General features: G+C 51.5%; 2 protein-coding genes across 4 annotated transcripts in view; both read left to right on the top strand.

The window, feature by feature from the left end:
• The first annotated feature begins 202 nt into the window (after nt 1-202).
• LYZ (lysozyme) lies at nt 203-1626 on the top strand. The gene is made up of 4 exons (XM_009478971.1): nt 203-356; nt 698-856; nt 1097-1175; nt 1566-1626. The coding sequence occupies exons 1-4, from the start codon at nt 203-205 to the stop codon at nt 1624-1626; spliced, it is 453 nt and encodes a 150-aa protein (XP_009477246.1).
• Nucleotides 1627-6458: 4832 nt separating this feature from the next.
• The window catches only part of CACNA1S (calcium voltage-gated channel subunit alpha1 S), a 49297-nt gene continuing 36007 nt past the window's right edge, over nt 6459-19748 (top strand). For all 3 annotated transcript variants that reach the window (XM_075722224.1, XM_075722223.1, XM_009478972.2), the window contains exons 1-2: nt 6459-6619; nt 11683-11788. In XM_075722224.1, the coding sequence (XP_075578339.1) occupies nt 6459-6619; nt 11683-11788 (267 nt within the window). The remainder of the gene's footprint in view (nt 6620-11682; nt 11789-19748) is intronic.

Here is a 19748-nt window from a genome sequence, read left to right as displayed (position 1 = left end):
GCATCTTCTAGGAATTGTCTTTGGCTTTTGGCCCACTTCCTTATTGGCTCATTACTGTAAAGACCTCCCACAGTTCCCAGACATGCTTGACTAGCCAGTTGGTCCACCTCCTGGGAGCAGGAATAAAAGGCTGGCATTGAAAGCAGTCCTGGCAGACAGACAGCTCAAGTTGCTTTAGCACTTCCTTGCTGTGGACTGCATTATGAGAAAGTCAGGGCTCTTCTTTGGATTTCTTCTTGTCTTCCTTGGCCTGGCTCTGCCAGGCACCCAGGGAAAAATCATCCCCCGATGTGACTTGGTGAAGATCCTACGTCAGCATGGCTTTGAGGGCTTCGTGGGCAAAACGGTAGCTGACTGTGAGTATAATGAGCTCCCATTGCACCTATACCACCCTTGTCCCTCTCAGCTTCTTTGAAATCTTCTAGCAGTACTATTCTGTCCCTCCATTCCTTTGACTTCATCATCTCTCTTCCTCATCCCCTTCCTTGCTGCCTTCTATTGCTTACACAACAAATACCCATCCAGAGCTTTATCCTTCCAAGCGTTTATACATCCATTTCTCAGACTTAGGATATCACCAGTTTAATTACTTCTCCAGCTCTTCATTCATCCTTGATCCCTTCATCTCTTTCCTCTTATTTACCCTGAGCATACCTACCTTGATGTTCCTTCTCTGGGCTGTCTCTTCCTCCTGCAGGGATCTGCCTGGTGAAACATGAGAGCAGTTACAACACTAAAGCATTTAATAACAATGGTGCAAGCAGGGACTATGGGATCTTTCAGATCAACAGCCAGTACTGGTGTGAGGATGGCAAGACCCGTGGATCCAAGAATGCCTGCCATATCAGTTGCTCCAGTAAGTGGTGGGACAGAACAAAGAGCCTTTCTTCACCCACTCTATGAAAGCACCCTGATCTGTCCATGGTATCTGCCTAGCAGCTGCTCTGGGCATTTCTCTCTGTGTGTCCTCCTAGTCATCCATCTCCTTGGTATCCCACCTACCCTTCCTGATGAACACCTTTCCCTCCGCCCATCTATCCCTGCTCTTCCTCTACCCCTCTTTCCTCCATACTGACCTTTTCTCCCTTCTCTACAGAATTTCAGGATGATAATATTGAGGATGATATTCAGTGTGCCAAGAAGATTGCTCAAGAGTCTAATGGCCTTAGGCCCTGGTAAGGATATTTGCATTGGGCACTGGGGAAGAGTGGGCAGAGGAGACAGAAGAAAATCCTGTTGTTGACTGGAGGGCAATGGGTGAGAGACTGTATTTGGTAAAGTTTAGTGCAGTCCTTCTCCTAGAGCTGAAAGCAGAACTGAGGAGTCTTGGCTTCCAGCACCTGCTCTAACTCCTTAAATTCCCCTCCCCTCCCAGAGCTGTCCCTTTTGTTTCCTTCTCCTTCCCCCAGCTCCCTAGATTGAGCTCATCAGAATTTTCATTGATTCATATCTTTCATGCCCAGCTTTCTTCACCCAAGACTCTCAAAAGACTAACCAAGTTTGGTTTTATAACCAATTCACTCATTATCTAACTCCTCAAATTACACCATGTATTTCTTTTCCAGGTATGGCTGGAGATACAATTGCAAGGGCAAAAACCTGAGTTCCTACGTCAAGGGTTGCTAAATCACTCCACAAGCAGCAACTGTTTTCTCAGGATCACCAATGGTGAAAAATGACAGCATATGGAGCAGGGGCTAGGGAAAATGGATGGGTGCGGGGAATTAAAAGCAGTGTATTATTAAGGTAGAAAGGGTGCTGGCTATTGTTAACACTATGAGGACTTTGTGCTACTGCAATGCAAGTACAGAACTTAAAGGCTGATGGCTTAGTAGAAACAAAGCTTAGCAGAATTTAATTAAATGTGGAGTTTCAGCCATTTACTTGCATAATCCTGTGTCAAGATTTTGTTGTCCTGACTAACAGGGCTTACCAACATTTAGGGTTTCTCTCTCTTTTTCTCTCTTTCTCTCCTCTCCTTCATCCCTCCTTCCTCCTATCCTCCTTCCCTCCCTCCCTTACATTCTTTCATTCTTTTGTTCTTTCTTATCTAGGTGTAGAAAATATGAAAATTAATGAATGCTATATTAGTTACAAGACCTGCATAATTGCTGTTGCCTAGTTATAACTAGGACACAGTTGCTGACTGAGGTGGGTAGTACAGTTGGCTGACATAGAGAGACAACTATGCTGAAACATGACCTTGCTCCTTAAATTTATCTGAGCATCTGCTTCTGGCTGGTGTGAGAGATAGGGCACTGAAATGTGGTCATCTGGCATGGCTGCATATGGCTTTTCTTATCATCCTTTGAGGTATCAGATCAAACACAGTCTAGGAAAGATGCAGACAGCATCTCTGTGAGGAAATAAGGGGTTGGAAAGCCAATCAGGAAAGGGAAATGTTTTGTCATTTAGGTCACGAGTTTACAAACAAAGGCTGAATCCAGAAACAGTGCAAAAATGGCAGGTGACAATACTGAAACCATGTTTGCTTCTTCATATGCTTTGTTCTGCTGCTTGATGAGCAGTGACCGCTTTTATGTTTATGCGATAAAGGGATGCTTTAACTCTTGTCTTATGTGAATGTATAAGCCAACTATGAAAGGCATGTTTGTTTAGATGGCAGGATCTAAAAAAAAAAAAAAAAAGCTCAAAGTAGCCTTGCCAGAAAACCCTCTTCCCAGCTATGGGGCAGACGCTGGCTCTTTTCCCTCCCATGACCCAGAACACTTCATTCTCTCATTAAGTAATTCAAGGCAGAGTTATTATATATGCTGGCGTCCATAAGGTTTTTGAGAAAACTTAAAAAAAACCCCTCAAGTCAAAGCCTTACCTTGTCATTGTTTTCAGTGCAGGTACTTTCCATCTATTTGGGGATTTGACCAAACTTTCTTATCTGGGGTTTTGGCTTGTGGGTTCAACCCTGGTAAAGGGATGCTTTCTGGCTACCTAAAAGCTAAGAACATGTGTCCATCTCCAAGGGACATACTCAACAAGAAAAGATCAGGGGCTGTGGAAATAAACTCTCTGCAAATGAAACATGTCCCTGCTAGGGGCTGCTGAATCCTGCCACAGCTCCATAATACCAGGTCCAACCAGGAGTGAGGCTGAGCACCGGTTCCCAGTAGGCTCATGCATACACACACTGCCACACACAGAGACGCCAACACATCTATATACACGTATACACATGTATATGTGTATATACACACACATATAAATATATATGTATATGACTGGCCACACAGATTAAGACATACACACTCAGCACTCACAAAAACACAAACAGCACCAGTGGGCCTCATCCTTTTCCCCTCTCTGGCTGATCAGAATGAAGGTTCCTTAGTCCTTGAGTGGGAAAAATATATATACACACAGATCTGTGTATATATATGTACACATGCAGAGGCATGCAATGCAGCTCCTGCCAGCAGCTGGGTCAGACCCTCTCTCTGCCCAGTAGCTGCCCCTGGATCCCACCCAGTCTCCCCAGCTGCTGGCATCTGGGCATACCAGCCCCGGGGCCACATCCCACTCCATGCTGGCAGAGATCCCCTCGCTCGCACAAGACGCATGCTCACATACACATACGCGTGTGCCCGTGCGGGTCTCGACTGCCCCCATGCCACCTCACAAACTCCTGTGGTCCCTGCAGCAGACACCTGTGCCCACAGTGTCAGGGGTTGCTGACCCCCATCGCAAAGGTGGCCTGGAGCGCTGCGTCTCTCTCCAGCGATGCATCTGCCCAGTGCTGTAGCAGCTCCCAGCGGGACTCGATGCCGGGATTGGGGCAGGCACGGTGCTGAGCTCGGGATGGCCGCTCAGCGCGGCTGGGCTGTGCTCGGCTCAGCTCCACAGGGTTGCTGAGGGCAGAGGCCGGGCCAGGGGCAGCTCCGGTCTGGCCGCCCCAGGGCAGGTGTCTTCTCCGACTGTTGCCCACCCCTGCGGCCCCACCGGTGGCCCCAGGCTGCCTCGCCCTGCCCTGGGCACCAATGGCACAGGAGAAGCCGCTGCCAGGACTCCAACTCCGGGTAAAGGTTCCCATGGTCAGTCGTGGCCTTTGGCTGGGGTGTGCAGGAAGGAGAGACCGTGGTGGGCCCGGAGCAGGACAGGCTGCCTACTGCCAGCTGTCTGTCCAGCTCAGGCAGCCCCAGGGATAGGCAGGGCAAGGCCCCGTGGGAGCCAGGCGGCAAGGCAGGGACATACCTGGGTTGGGGAAAGGGGGAGCTTTCGGGAGGTGTGTGAAAACACGTCTGTGTGTGCTGGGAGGTGTGTGGTCACTGCTGGAGAATGGACAGTGCAGGCAGTGTTTCTGTCCCTGCTCTTCACAGCAGCAGCAGAAGACCACCTGGTGTGGCAGGCCTCCATCATGGGCTCACTGCATTCGGGGCCCTTCCTAAGGCCGTGTCTTTGTGCAGTGATGGAACATGAAGGCCCACAAAGTGTGTGAGGAAGATGAGGATGGATGTGAAGAGGTTCACAAGGAAGGCAGGTAGGAACATCTCCATCAAGCGGAGTGCTGCAGCATGTTTTGTTAAAGCCACATCAAGTTGGTGGTTGCCAGCACAGCCCTGTGCAAAATACAGAGCACAGCAAGGTGGGAAGTGGTTGCCAAGAGCTGCACAGAGGGTGTAGAGGAGGTCAGAGAGGCCTTGAGTGTCATGTCCACAGGCCCCTGCCTGCACCAGGCTGCACAGCCCAAGCTCACACACCCTGCCCTCTTCCTCTGAGACTTTTCCAGGGTGACTCAAAGGCCGGATGTTTCTTCTCAGGCTCACCGCTAGATGGGCCCCGCATCCTCACTGTCCCTGGGACGGGTTCTCCTGCACAGGCAGCAGCAGAAGTATGGCTCCTGGCTTTCACCAGGGTTTAGGGGGAAGAAGGAGGACTAAATGAGAAATGGGAACATGCTTGGACCTGCCTCACATGGAGAAAGGGCTGGAGCCCTCAGCAGGAATGATTTGACTGTGATTTGCACAAAATGCGGCAGAGTGGCACAGGAAGGGGCAGGTTACTAATTTAACCCCTTTACAGTCAAGGGCCCCCTCCTCCAAAGTGCATCAAAACTGTCTGGAGCAGCTGCAGGAGTTACTCTCCCATGCTATCTCCCTGACATGGGCAGGGAGTGATCAGTTGCCTCAGCACTGTGGCCCTCCTGGCTCTCAGCACAGCCTGATGCACAGCTGCAAAGTAGTTTCCCTCCACAGTGGAATGACCCTGCAAAGCAAAGGAGAGGAATGTTTGGGCAAGGCAGTGTGGTGCAGTGGTCAGAGCAGTTCCCTGGGATGCATGGGTTTGACTGGGGCACAGCTGATCAGTCACACTAGGCTGTAACATCCCTGTAAGACAGGGATACCATTTGCCATGGGACATAACTGTAAGTAATAAGATCGCTGCAATTATTTTGCTGACTCAGTCCAGGAAACCCCAAGAAAACCCCAAGAGCAACATTTCTGGATGCCTCAGTTTCCCCTGCTGTGAAGAGGTGCTGAGAACTTGCCTCTCTCCCTGCCTGCCTTCCAGCTCAGGAGTTACCATAACTGTTAAGACCATTCATCCAGCTGGGCTTTCCCAAGCCCAGCTGGACTTGCCCAGGACACAATCCAGCCGAGGCTTGTTGGGTTCCTGCATCCCCAAGCATCCTCCATACCCTGCAAGCATCAGTGGGGAGGTGAGTCTGAGCAAGGTGTTGTTTGAGTGACCGGTGCAAGCCAAGGGTTTCCTCTGCCCCTCTAGAAAAGCAAGCCAGAGCACTTTTTGGACTCACCATGATTCTCTGGAGCTCTGAGGTTGGGGTCAAAGTTGGGACCCAGCACCAGAGGCCCTACAGGCGCAGGATCACAGGGTCCAGGGCTCAGCTGAGCAGTTTGCAGCAAATGAAGGTGAAATCCTGCAGAGAGAGGAGACTGATCAGTTTGTAGGGTAACCTTCTTTGGAAACAGCCAGAGTTGGGTTCTCCATCTCACCCTGAATAATGTTGTCCAGCAAATGGGGCTGCATATGTCCCAGGCAGCCTGGCTTGCCAGTTTGGGCAAGGGATGCGGGGGAGCTGGGGAAAGAGCTGACCTGGGACAAAGGTGCTTTTCTTTCAGAGACATTTGCCCAGTGCTAGGCAGGCCTGTTCCCACCCCCAGCCTGGGTCAGTGGCATGCAAAGCACTCGCCTGCCTCCCGATGCGCCCGGTAAAGAAGCAACAGCTGCAGGGGCCCTTTTGCTGCCTCAGGAGCTGTGACAGCACCCGGCAGCCAGGCCGGGATCTAAATTTAAACTCATGCTTTGTGCGTTTGTACATGCGAGTGCAGGCTCCAGCCCCCTCTCCCCCACCACCTCCCCTGGTGCGCAGAGGAGAGAGACTCGACAAGAAGGCAGATCCAGAGGAGCTCCAGCTGGCTGGATCTCAGGGAAGGGGGGCTCCACTGTGGAGCAGAAGCGGGGGAAACGGCTAGGGGAGAAACACCATGGAGTCTGCTTCTCCCCAGGATGATGTGAAGAAAAGGCAACAGAAGGAAAAGTCCAAGAAGCCGGTGCCGCCAGCAGCCCCCCGGCCAGCCAGGGCTCTGTTCTGCTTAACCTTGGAAAACCCACTGCGGAAGGCGTGCATCAGCATCGTGGAGTGGAAGTATCCTTCTGGCTGCACAGGCTTGGGAGCACCCATGTGTGCGCCTGTGAGCAGGGGTGCTGGGGAGGTGTGGTGGGGAGCACGACCCTGTGGGCTGCAGGCAGGAGAGCTGTCAGCCCACTTCAAGCCTGTGCTGGCTGTCTCATCTGGTCTGTAAAAGGCAACGAGGTGCTCTGGGAGCCTCGGTAGGATGCACTGGCAAAGGCAATGCCTGTGCAAACTGGGGGCATGTATAGGCTTGTGGGGGAAGCTGGGGCTGAGAAGCAGGTGAGGCCATGGGGACCTTTGGTAGGGTGTTGTGGGGACAGGCAGGGACAGCCTGGGTGGCAAGGGACTTGTGGGAGTGAACATGTTTTGTGCTGGCAGGAGCTGTGCTGGGTAGAAACAAGGGAATGCCTGCCAGAAGGGGAGAGGGTTTGGCATGTGAGGAGGGGGCACAGTGCCCATCCTGGGGTGGGGATGAGGCCAGGCAGAAGAGGAGGGCCAGGCTTGGGGAGCAGGAGCTGAGGATGGAGCTGGGGACAACAGGCTGCCCCAGGGAAGAGGCTTGGGGGTGGGTAGCGAGACCATGGTGAGCTGCTTGGGATGGCTCTTTGTGTGTGTCACCACTTGTCTGATCTTGCAGCTGCTCCCTGCCCTGGTAGTGGGGGCTGCCAGCATCCCCCAAATCCTTGCTGACACCACTGTCCTCTCAGCCCCCCTTTCCAATCCCTCCCCGGCACTGCTGTCACAGGTGAAGGCTTTTGTGAGTGATACTGTTCAGAGGATCAGCATCTCTGTGTGCCTCTGGCTTAATTTAGGGATGGGGTTTGGATGGTTGCTTGTCGTTTGACTATCTTTTCACTGGGGCATTATAGCTCAGAAATACCAAATGTCATGTTTCTGCCACCTATCCAGGAACTATTTTAGGCCATTAGATATTACCTTGTTCACCTGTATTTTATGGAAGGGAAGAGGATGGGAGATTAAACATTTCACTCTGGCTTCAGCAAAACATTTGGGCTCAAGCAAAAGTAATGGAATCTGGGGATGTTTCCAGCAAATCCAGTTCTTCCACCCCAACTTTTCTCATGTCAGTTGGTGAACTTATCTGCATGTTCCTAGCCTTGGCCGGATCATCCCAGCCCTGGCCAGGCTTTGCTCCTCTTGGAGGTGGCTTGGTCACCTAAGGGCTGCGGTGCCAGGCCCTGCCCTTAGGAAAGGCTGGCTGTGTTGCTGTATGCATAGTGCTGTGGGGACACCAAAACCATGCCCCCACACAAGATGGCAGCATCTTGTTCAAAGTCCAGGGTGCCCGTTCGCAGGCACGCAGGGCATGCTCACACCTCTGGTAGTGCTGTGCTGGCCATGGATTTGTCCCTTGTTCCTTCACTGCAAAGGGGTTCTCTGTCCTTCGAGGAGAGGGAGTAGAGCCAAAATTGGGGAATTCTCTGTTTCTGCTTCTCTGGCCTGAGGAATGGGTTGTTCTACAAGCACATGGAAGGGAACTGTGTCTGTGTCTTAAATAGGCACCAAGTATGGAAGAAACTTGTGCATACACTCTAGTGGCAGGGGAAGAGCTGGAAATAGGACTTACATCTCCCAACATGCTCAAACACATTCCTCATCCTGGGCCAATGCATGCCAGAGACAGTGCATAGGACAGTGGGGGTCTTTCCCACATTGGTGCCCTGGAAGGGGAGTGTGGAGGGGAGAGGTGGGTGTCCCACCAGGGAGGTTGCAGGTGCAGGTGGTTCTGACCTGTGCAGGACAGATGATCCAGGGCATCGGGTTTCTTCAGTGCCTCTCTTGCGCATGGCTGTATTTATGCCCAAGTGCACCTGGCTACCCTCGTTCAGGGATCAGGGTTTGCAAGGCATGACAGGATCGTTCCAGTTCCTGCAGGTTGTTATGGACTTCAGGGCCAGGCAAGCTGCCAAGGGGAGATTAGCTGTGACCATTTTCTGTGGGAATACCTGGCATCTGTGTTCAGTATGGTAGTACACATTCCTGTTCCTTGGGCCCATCTCTGCTGTATAGCTTCTGCTGTCAGAACACAAAGCTGAGCCACAGGAGTGGGACAGGGTCTTTTCCAGGCAGTTGGAGAGTGGGGAGTATCACTGCACTCAGCCTAGGGTGGGTGAAAGTCAAGCTGACTTGAGGCAGAGGGGGTTTTATGCTGAAGTTTGCTCGCATCTCAAAACCCACATTTGTTAGCACAAGAAAATCTGGGTACGCTGCAAACTGCTGGGTATGGTGTGCTTGACAGCTAGCCTAGCAAGTTGATGGTTGTTGGGACACATCTAGCTTTGTGGTGTCACCCTGATATTCTAGGTTCGTTTTGCAGCTAGGAGGACTTCAAGGCAGATGGATGAGGAGTCTGGGGACCCTGAAGGACCACAGAGCTGCAAGGCACTAAGGGCCTAATTACTGCTGCAAGGCAGGTGTTGGGACTCTTGGATGCTGCGTGACAGGAGATTGCAGGAGAGAAAGAAGTGAGATTGCAGGACAAGGGGATGAGGAGGATGTTGAGGCTCTGGCTTCAGTGGCAAGAGGCAGAGACACCATGTCCAGTGACACTGCATGCCTCTTTTTTGGTTCAGTCTGTCCTACTGCATTTCTAATAACAGTGCCAGACTCACAGACTTGCAAGCAGCAAGCTGATTCCAGCTCCAGTTACAAGACAGGTCACCCTTCAAGGAGGCAGAAATAAGTATGTGGCTGTTTTCCGAGAGCAGGCGGATGGGCAAAGGCTCCTTCCCTTCTGGATGTCAGTGGCTCATGTGGCAGGACCTGAGACATGATTCCTGCTCCTCTTTCCACAGCTCTCTCCAACTCGCTCTGTGATGCTGAATGGTCCCTGCACCCCTCCACCATTGCAGCCACATGGAGACTGGGATGAGAGTTGGCAACATTCATCTCACCCTGTCAGAGCAGGCAGGGAAGCCTCTAACCCCTGGGCTCTTCCCCATTACGTGGAACACACAGGGGAACAGCTTTTCCAGCTGATTTAATTTTTAAAGTGTTATCAAGTTGATGGACAGAAGGGCCCAGAAAAGGCAAAATACGCTGAGATGAGCATAGGACACAACTGACAACGCTCAGCCAGCTCAGCAGGCCAATATGGAGACAATGCTCCCTAGGTGCCCCTTGCCTTGTGACGCTGAATTGGACAGTGGTATGGCCACCACAGCCCAAGACAGGCCTCAGCATAATTGTCTGGAAAGCTGAGTTAATCAGTTGATTAACCATGGTGTAGGGAAGCATCAGTATGGCTGCAGGGCCTCTCTGCTGGGGTACTGAGTTTTGAGGGCTGTGCTAGGCTCTGTAGCGGCAGCAGTCTGCATGGCTGAGCTGTAGGTGTTTCCACAGAGAGTGTTCCTGGGAGCTGTTCTCCTTTGGAAGGTCTACCCAAAGTGAGATGGGGATGCTGGGAAATCCTGTCTTGTACTGGAACCTCTGTACCTGCAGGATGAGATTTACCAATTTGCCTGTGATGGCAGGTTGGTAGTTACAGGTGGGGATGGGGATGAGAGATCTCAAAATAGTTTATGGGTGTAGACACCGGCTGTGGTCATAAATGTGGATGTTGGCTGGTAGGACAATGGAGAGGAGAAGGGGCTGGAGGGAAGTGTGGTGATTTAAATCACTGTTTGTTGATTTACACTGTAGGTGGGCCTGGCCCAGTGGGCAGCTGGACCAACATTTTCATTTCCTCCATCTGCTTTTAGTTTCAGTGGCTTCCAGGGATCACTTGCAAAGCAAGTGGATCAGGGACAACTGAGATGTACTTGTCAAGAAGCATTATTGGCCAGGAAACTTTGAGATTAGCATTGTGACCAAAAATGTTTCTTGTAGGTTTTTGTGTCATGCTGTACCCAGCTGTCTTCTGGCAGCATGAGGCCACTAGGTGAGTGGAAAAGACCCCTTTGCTTTTAGCTATGTGCATGGCTGCCTGGTGCTGTGGCTTCAGAGCACTTCAGAGCTGCAGCTCTGTGGCACTTCTGTGGCACTTCAGAGCTGCAGCAGGGCCTGGAAGTGATGGGCACAGGGGCAGCAAAAGATGATGCCTGTCTTCTGACCAAATGTCTGCTGCACTCCCAGGGTACCACAGGGTGGCAGGTTTGGACCATGCTACGAGGAACAAAGAGTGAGGTCCAGGTGAGAGCCTGGCCATGGACAAGTTCCTGGAGCTAGAGTTTGAGCTCTTTTGGGGCTTCAGGAACATCATAGCTGAAGCTTGACCATGAGGTGTCAGTGGCCCAGCAGAGCAGTGACAGCAGCAGGAGCCTGGGAGTGACCAAGTGCCTGTTCTAGGGCCTTCAGGGGGAAACAGCAAGTCACTTCTTTTGTTCAGAGATGTCATAGGGCCCAAACAGCACAATTCCACCTTGTAGGGAGTGGGGCAGAGCTCAGGCTGAGCACTCCAGTTACTCACAGCCCGTGGCATTCCTGGGGACAGTCACAGGTGCACTGCCTGCACTGGGGCACTGAGGCCGTAGGACACTCAGGGATGTTAGCAGCTGGATATTCTGCTAGAGGAGACCCTGGCTGAGCTGTCTTGCCCCTAGATACCTTCTAGTCAGAGAGGCACACCCTACCTGAGATCTTCTGCTCATGGATGCTGAGTACACACGCTGAGCCAGGGCCAGCACACTCTGAAGGGTGATGCTTTGGTTACATTATGCAAGAGGGTCCTGAACCTTCAGGATGATTAACTGAAGGATGGTGAGGGGGAACTACCAGGTCTCCTATCCCCTCGTTATTCCTCCACTGCCTTTTAATTTGTGTGCTTTACCTATATGTCCTGTGCCAAAGCTGCCCCTCTCCAGCAGCCTTGCCCGGAGTGTCCAGACCCTGCATCTCATCCTGGCCCATTCCCTCCCTCCCCATGGTCCCAAAAAATGAGCAGCAACTGAGGATGTGCAGAGGGTGAATTGTGACTGCTCTCTCTGATTCTCCCCTGCAGTGGGAGATTGTTTCCCCATAGCCAGTGGGGTTTCCCCACCCATACTCAGACAGGACAGGGCAGGGCTGTACCTGCTTTTTCATTCCTGTCTCCAATCCTTAATGCTTCCTCTCAGACCCTTTGAGATCATCATCCTCCTGACCATCTTTGCCAACTGTGTTGCACTGGCCGTCTACCTGCCGATGCCTGAGGATGACACCAATGTTGCCAACTCCAGCCTGGTAAGGCACAGCCCTTCCCACTGTCCTGCTGACCCTCCTCGCTGGATAGCCAGGTGCTCAGCTTCGAGGGCTCTGCAGAGCTGGTTCCTCAGTGTGGCATGGGTGCAAGATGGTAATACCTGTAGTGGGGGCATTTGCTGCTGCCTTCTGGGGTGCAGTCAGGCATCGTTGGTCCAGCCACAGATGCTGCAAAGTCAAAGGGAGACAGAGTGGTGGAGAAACCTCTGCAAAATGGGTTTTCAGAGGGGCTGAAACTGCCCCTAGGTTGAGATCAAAGGCAGCAGATTGGTGTGTGAAGTACACAGGAAGGAAGAATTAATACCAAAAAAAGAATAAATTCCCTCAATTTTTTATCATGACACTTCCAAAAGAAAACATCCTGTTCCAGAAAGGATGAAATGTTTTGTTTCAGCATTTTTGGAATAAAATTTTCTGACCTTTCATTTCAAAACTGTATTTTAATTTTGGTACTTTTATTTAAGAGGGAAAAAAACACATCTTGGTTAAAGCAGAGAGGTTGCTCCTTTCCAATCAGTTATTCCATTTCCCCCCCCCCCCACCCCAGTCACTCCATTTTGCCTGGAATAAGATGTTTTGATGTAATCCAAATCAATACTTTGCACTATTTTTAGTTAGCTACCCCTTTCCCCTCTTCAGATCCCCATTGCGGTTCAATCCACATTGATTGCTATTGAGAGACTGAGTTTGGTGACTGAATGAAAACATCTAAATATGCCTTTTTTCATGAAATGTTTTGTCCTGCTAATTTCAGGACTCCGCAGTGGGATGGGGGGTGTGCAGGTATTGGTGGCAGCTTGTGACTCAAAAAACCACCTCTCTGTTTTTTGCCTGTTCCTTAGAGACTCTGCAGGGAAAAATACTAAAGCAGTCAAAGAATCTGAGATACAAAATACAAAGTAAGCTTTTACTTCTGCAATTTTTAGTTCCTTGAACTGCTTTTGTCTCTTTCCCTCTCAACAGGCTTTTAGTGGCACTGAAGATAGTGTTTACTTCTCATTTCCTTGGAAAAAGAAGAAAAGGGGTCACTATTGGTGATGTGTTATTCCGTCTTTTAAAAATAAAACCAAGAGAGGTCCACAGAGAAGGGGCATTAAAAATACCCATGGAGAGTTAATTCCTGGGGTGTTCATTCAGCCTCCCAATGCACTGTCTGACCAGCTTCTCTAACACCTGCGACCTCGGGCCAGAGTTAAGCTCAAGACACTGGTTTTGGTTTCTTCCCTGGCCAAGGGGGCATAACAGGATTTGAAAGGTGCAGTTATCTCAGCTGAGAGATTAAAGAGGGAAAGCAAAACTGAGGCAGGTTGAGAATGGAAGGCAGGAGGTGGGGAGAGCAGGGATGGGGGCTTCCCGCTGGGAGGGATTTTGGGATTTGGCTGAGAGCAGGATGCCAGCGAGGGCAGAGCTGGAGAAAGCCTAGCAGCATGAGGCAGTGTGGCATGGCAGGGGGGACAACCTGGCAGCAACCCACCTCCCAGTGCTCCCAGGCAGGGACTGATGCTGCCCAAGAAGAACCAACAGTCTTTCCCATTAATGGGAGGCAGGCAGGCATGTAGTGAGTAATGTCAACTATAAATGAAATTTCATCTATTTGTATTTATTGTATATTAGATTACTTATGCTATATCCTATTGGGGGGGGGTTCAGCCTGTTGCCATGCCAACAGCCCTCTGTATCAGGCACCAGTGATTTTGACTTTTCAACTCGATCAAAAATTTATTTTCACTTTGACTTGAGTTTCCAAAATTGTCAGTGAGCTCCAAATCACACTGTTTGTCTTTCACTAGAAGCTTTGCTCCAGGAGCAAGCAAGTTCAGAAATGTGTTTAGCAAGGCAGGCTCAAGGGGATTCACCCAAGCAAATACAGATATCTGCATGTGAGATGGCTGCCTGGACTCTGTTTATGGTCAATGGAGAAATAAGGGCAAATTTAGAGTAGGGTTTGTTTCCTAGGGCTGTTGGTCTCCTCCTGTGGTTCTGATGGGTGGTGTTAGACATGCTGCACACACTAAAGTACCTAGTTTTCCCCACTAATGGGACCCAAGGGTGACTGCTCAGAGGGAGGCCACCCTTTCAGAGCATCCAAAAGCAGCTGGGCTGAGTCCCACATGCTTTGTAAATGTATCAGGTAGAGCATGGGGCCTGGTAAGTGCGGGACAGAGCGGGAGCTCAAGCTGTACAGAAGGCACTCTTAATAACCCAGGTAATGGCCTATGTGTAGGTACTCTGTTAGTATCACAGATAGTGGCTTTATGTTTAGGTAGAACGGATGTTTAATATAAAGAAACATGCTTCCAAAAATCCCACCATTTTGGGTTGCATTGGGTTGCATCTCAGCCACAGGGGGTGGGGACCACCTGTTTTTAAAGCCTGAACACAGCCCCGGGCACAATTCACTTACAGGAATATGGGCATCTGATGCTGTTGCAGGCATGCTAGACCTCCATCTGCTGCTCTGGAGGGGTGTGACTTGCTTGTGTGTCCCGTGTAACATCTGCAACCCCAGGACTGTCTCATGTAGCCCAGGGCATCTCCAGTAGCACTGAAAACAGCTATGTTTGGGCAGCTGACTTGTGCCTAGCAGTTCTGGAGCAGAGATTGCTGGTGCAGTGCCTGCTGTCAGGTGTCTGTCACCTCAAGGGTGAGGCTGGCATGGGTCACTCACTGCAGGAAAGTCCCCATTACATGTGGCTTTCCTAGAGCCTGGAGTCACCCTTGGTCTCCTGGGTCCTCTAATAGCTGTGAGAATAGACCACATGCCCACATATGCACAGACTCAGTGCATGGGACTTCAGAAACTACTGTTGCTCTTTTATTCAGCATCTTGAGGGATGCACATAAAGATGGAGGTGCATGAGCTCTCCCCTGCCTCAGTCCTCCCCTTTGCTCTGGGTTGGGGTTGCTGTCAAGGGCTGGCACCCTGCCCAGATTGTGGCTTGGCAAGCCTGGCAGCTTCCGTGGCTCAGCCTGGGGTTTTGAATAGGCAGCTGAACCAGGCCCCTCTGATTTCCTTGTTGCTGTCCCTTCCTGGCCCTACTCACAGGTGCTCAGCCACCATGGGACCCTTTTCATATTCAGTGCTGCCATCACAAGGTTGCCTTCTTTCAATCTCCTTCCCCCATGGACGGAGCTGACGAGAGGATTTCACCTCCCCTTTGCACAGATCCCAGCTGTGACTTTTGCTGCCCATTGCTGGTGCACAGCTCTCACCCTCCAGATTGGCCAGCAGAGCTGACCACTTGTCCTGAATGCCAGTAAAAATACAGCAGCTTCCAAAGCCTGCTCCATCAGGCAAGATGCCCTGTGGTCCCCAGCTCTGCAGCAAGGCTTCCTCTGAAGGAACCTTGCTGACTGTCTGCTCCCAGCCCTGGAGAATGGTGAATCAGCTGCAGCTCCCCTGGATTTCTCTTCTTCTAGTTGGGCTCTCCACAAGAACTGAGCCTTTGTCCATACTGTGTCGAAATAATTCTCCTGTCCATGGTTTTGCTAGCTGAAGTGGTACCACCCAGCAAATCCTTTTCAAACCAAGCAGACCTAGGGCATCTAGCCCAGGGATAAACCTCAGGAATGCCACCAAGGTGTCCCACAGACACCTGACCAGACGTGGAGCAGCTGGTGTGACAGGGAAGGGACATGGAGCAATGAGGAGCTCTGGACGGTGAGTGAGGGAGATGCAATGGGGAACAAGTCATTGTAGGGCCTGGCCCCTCCATGCTTACATAGCTTCTGGAGAGGTTTATTACTTTTTTGGTTCTTTCTCTGCAGCCCTGGGGTTTGTCAAGCCCAGATCTGTCACCTATTTATGGGAAAGGAGGAGCTGTGGCTGGGGGATATGCTTGGAAAATCACAGCATCACAGAGCAGCTGAGGGTGGAGGGACCTCTGGACATCATCTATTCCAACCCTCTCATATAAAAAATTTGTGCAAATGATTCAAAAACTCTCCCAAATTCTTTCCTGCAAGTCTCCCCATCCCAAGCACTCCCCATGCTCTGACAGAGGCCACTGTGAAAAAGAGAAATGTTTCTTTTAATGTCTCTTCCAGGACATGGTTTGTAGCAGCCCTGAGGGGCCTGTCTGCCCTCCACTGTGCCCTTCCCATGTTGTGTACCAGGGTTTCCCACTGCATACTAAAAGGAGCATTCCTCTGCTCCAGCCTTCATTTTTATCTTGATTTCTAAAGGAAGGGGAGTCTATGAGAGTGCTGTAACTGTGTTCTCACACATTCATTAGCTGTCCTTTCCCCTTTTCCCTCTTACATCTGCAGGGCTTGTCTCATCTACATTCAGGGGAAGGGAAGAAAGACACAACTACTCTGTTTTGCAAAGCATGGTTGCTGCAAGCCCCTGGATAACACCCTTATGGGTATTTTATGTTTAAAAAGACCTTATGAAAGACTTCAGCAGCACAGCTACCTGCCCTGCGTGTCGTGGTACAGGCAGTCCATGCATTGGTCACCCATTGGTGCACATACAAAAACCATTTTTATTGAGGAGGGTGGTCAAACACTGGCACAGGTTTGCCAGGGGGGTTGTGGAGTCTTTGGAGACATTCAAAACCTGTGTGGTTTTTTTTTTTTTTTCTGAGCAACCCACTATAAGCTGTCCCTGCTTTGAGCAGTGAGGGGTTGGACTAGGTGATCTCCAGAGATCCTTGCCAGCCTCAAACCTCCTGTGATCTGTGACAGCTGCCTCAGCCATGGCAAAGGCCACTCGTCAGCCTAGCAGCGAACGGTGGTGTGAGACAATGGAGGTGATGGGAGCTGGAGCTGCAGGGGGAAAGGGTACAGGGCCTGACTGGGACCGAGACGTGCAGGGGCTGATGGTGCAGGAGCAGGAACACAGAGCATAGAAGAGGGCAGGAGGCTGGGGACAGTTTGGAGGGGTCAGGGGGGAATGTGAGTGCTGTGAGTCCCACTCCATGTTGATGTCTTCTGCTGGGAAGCAGAGGTAGCTATCCAGCTGTGTTATGGTCACACTGTGCCCTCACCATCTATCCCCCACTTTGGCCAGCTGGGAGGCTTTATCCAAGCCCGGCTCCCTGTATTTCCTGGGAGGAGACACCAAGGACATGGAGCTGGGGCTCATTCTGGAGACCCCTGCATGGCCATAGGGGCTGGAAGCCAACATTGCTGAGCAGGCTGGAGCTGTGTCATGTTGCATTGCATTAGCGTGGTGCACGCTGTTATTCCTGCCGCTCTGCTGCTCATTCAGCAGCAACAGGTCAGGTTACTCTGTGTCCCCTAGCATGGTTGAAGCATGTGTGTGTATGTAGCAGCCTGGTGTGTTATAAAGACTTGCATCTTCTTATAGTGGCTTTTTGAAGGCTGGGCTCTTCATACACCCAATCCCAGCTCTGCCAGGCAGCTCTGCTGCCCTTCCCTAAGCATCCTCCCACTGTGGGTAGCCAGCTCTGAATTCTGGGGGTGATGAGGGGACGGAGGGTGGTGGTGGCACAGAGCGGGTCCTCAGTTGCTAGAAACTGGCCAGGGTTTCAATGAAGTCAGCAGAGCTGTGACTGTATGAGGTGTGTGCCTGGCTTTCAGGGTCTGCTGTGTCTCCCTCATGCCACAGGCACAGGGCGGCTGCCTGGGTCATGCGTGCACAGTCTCCATGCTGACCTGCAACATGGGCAGCACTAGAACTGGGGGAAGTGCATGACTGATTTCTTCTCAAATCAGCCTGGGCACAGGAAATGGGGTCTTCACCAGGTGCAGGACATGTGGTGCTTGACCTGGTATAAAGTCTGCCAGGACAAAATATCCCTTAGCTTCTTTCTGCTGGTATCTGAAGGCAGCAGTAAGTTTGCCTTGGCTCAGGATGTTGCTTTGTGGCCACATGAGTTTCATTGCCAGTATGTGTCCTGCAGCTATACCTACCACTTAGAAAATCCAGAGAGAGTTTGCCATGACCTGCCCCACTGAAAGGCTACCCCATCTCAGCCCACTGACAAAATGCTTGTGAGATGTCTTCATAGTCAAGGGCCTGGCTCCTCTTCCTCTGCTAACATCAGCACTTGCCTGCAGTTTACAGCCAGATAAGCCATGCGCACTGGACCCACAGCTGTAGGGCAGGTGGTGGGGGATCCCTCCAGCCAGTACTGATAGATCACTGTATAGAACCTTCATACTGGCCATGCCAAGGCTTTTCCTTGGACTAGAGGGGTTACACCAGCAGGACAGATCAGGATGATCCAGCTCCGTGTACATCGCTGGGTCTGCAAAGCACAACAGTGAGCTGGTACTGTAAGGTAATTTGCAATTACTGCCTCTCCCAAGATGGAGGGAACATAGCCAGGTTGCAGGGGGCTGTCTCCTGGCTCTCCCTTGGCCCAGGCTTGAAGCTTGCTGGTCACTGACTATATATGGTGGGCAAATACCATTGGGTCTGGCCAAAGCATCATTCATCTGGTTTGGGCTTCTCAAAGGCACCTCCAACGAACAGCAAGTCACCTTTTGATTCTGGGCAAGGGGTTTTTAGAGGGAGATTCCTCCTAGTCAGAGACCCTGGAGCCTGACTCTGTCCTGCTGGATGAAGTGGGACAAGGAATTAGCTTTTGCAAAGCTGGGGCTCGAGACTGGATGCTGACACTCACCAGCCTGGGCCTTGGCAGCTGCAGGGCTGCTGTAGCTTGCAGCAGGCTCCCCCATTTCTCCTCCGTTTGCAGCAGGGGATGTACCCCACAACATCACTGGCTGCTGGTGCAGCTCTGCAGTCCCTCTGTACCTGAAATGATCCTCATGATGGTTGTGTTTGCATGTCTGGGATTGCAAGGACAGGCTTTTGGGGACAGACTACAGGGCATCTGTCACTGGTAAAGGGGGGAGGTGAGTAGTGTTGAGTTGCCTTAGCTAAAACCTTGAAGACAGAGCCCTGATAACAACAATAGTCTCAATGCTTAAGGTCTCTGCTTTTACCATTGCTGCCCTTAGATCCAGCAAGGAACTGGCACTTGTATGGGTGACAGTCATACAGGGACACTTGGCACGGCCACTGGTTTTGGACATGGTAAAAAGAAGCAAGCAATGCTTCTGTCTGAGCCCTGGCCCTGGTTTCTTAAATGGACAGCATTTTCCATTTGGCAAGCCAGAGTGACCCTGGGAGGAAGGTGTGCCCGCAGCACTGCAGCCTTCCCCAGTGGAGACCTACTCCCAGTTTGGTCTCAGAGAGACATTTCTGCCTTTCTGGGTGCAATTCCTTGCAGAGCCCAAGTGGGGATGCTTCTTGCCCTTTATGAGGTGCAGATGGAGGAGAGGGCCCATGGAAAACCAGAAGTATAAATACCCCTGTCCATCTGGCTGCTTCGGAGGGATTTTTTTAATCCCAGTCTGGAAAGGGCCATCAGCAGCAAGGGCAGTGATTGCAATGACAGGCAGAACCAGGTGGGCACAGGCAGATCTTGGCCGCACTCTGGGGAAAGACGAGCTATTCTGGGCCATGCAGCTGCAGGGCTGTGCAGAGCCCCTGCAGTTGTGTGCCAGGCCCCACCTGGGAGTGGGCGCAATGCCTCTGCCCAGCAGAGCCCCCAGGCCAGTTTCTAGCAGCTCACTCTGCCAGGCAGACATCTGGCATTAGGCAGGAGGTCTTGAGCCCAAGGCCTCACTTTCCTGGGAACCCAGGGCACAAGGGAAGCCACAATGAAGCTGGCTTGTCCCATGGTGACTGTGTGGCATCTGCAGGACAGACCCTGCAAGCTCTTAGCTGGAGAGGATGAAGAGAAGGCATCAGTGCAGCCTGCAGGAGGAAGGCTATGGGAGAATGGGAGGGTGAGGCAGTAGGGAGGAGAACCAGAGATGTGCAGTGCCCTGGGCCAGGCACCTTTGGGTGCCAGGTTGGGAAGAGGTGGCTTTGCTGGTGTAGTTTTTAAGAACAGGTGTCCATAGACCAGGGACGTGGTCCTGGCAGTGTGCCTTTGAAGGGATTCAGGGGATCATGCTGCAG

This window comes from Pelecanus crispus, chromosome 17 (assembly GCF_030463565.1).
Source record: "Pelecanus crispus isolate bPelCri1 chromosome 17, bPelCri1.pri, whole genome shotgun sequence".
NCBI classification, from domain to species: Eukaryota; Metazoa; Chordata; class Aves; order Pelecaniformes; family Pelecanidae; genus Pelecanus; species Pelecanus crispus.
The sequence above is the reverse complement of the archived record's forward strand: the minus strand, read 5'-3'. Positions and strand labels throughout refer to the sequence as shown.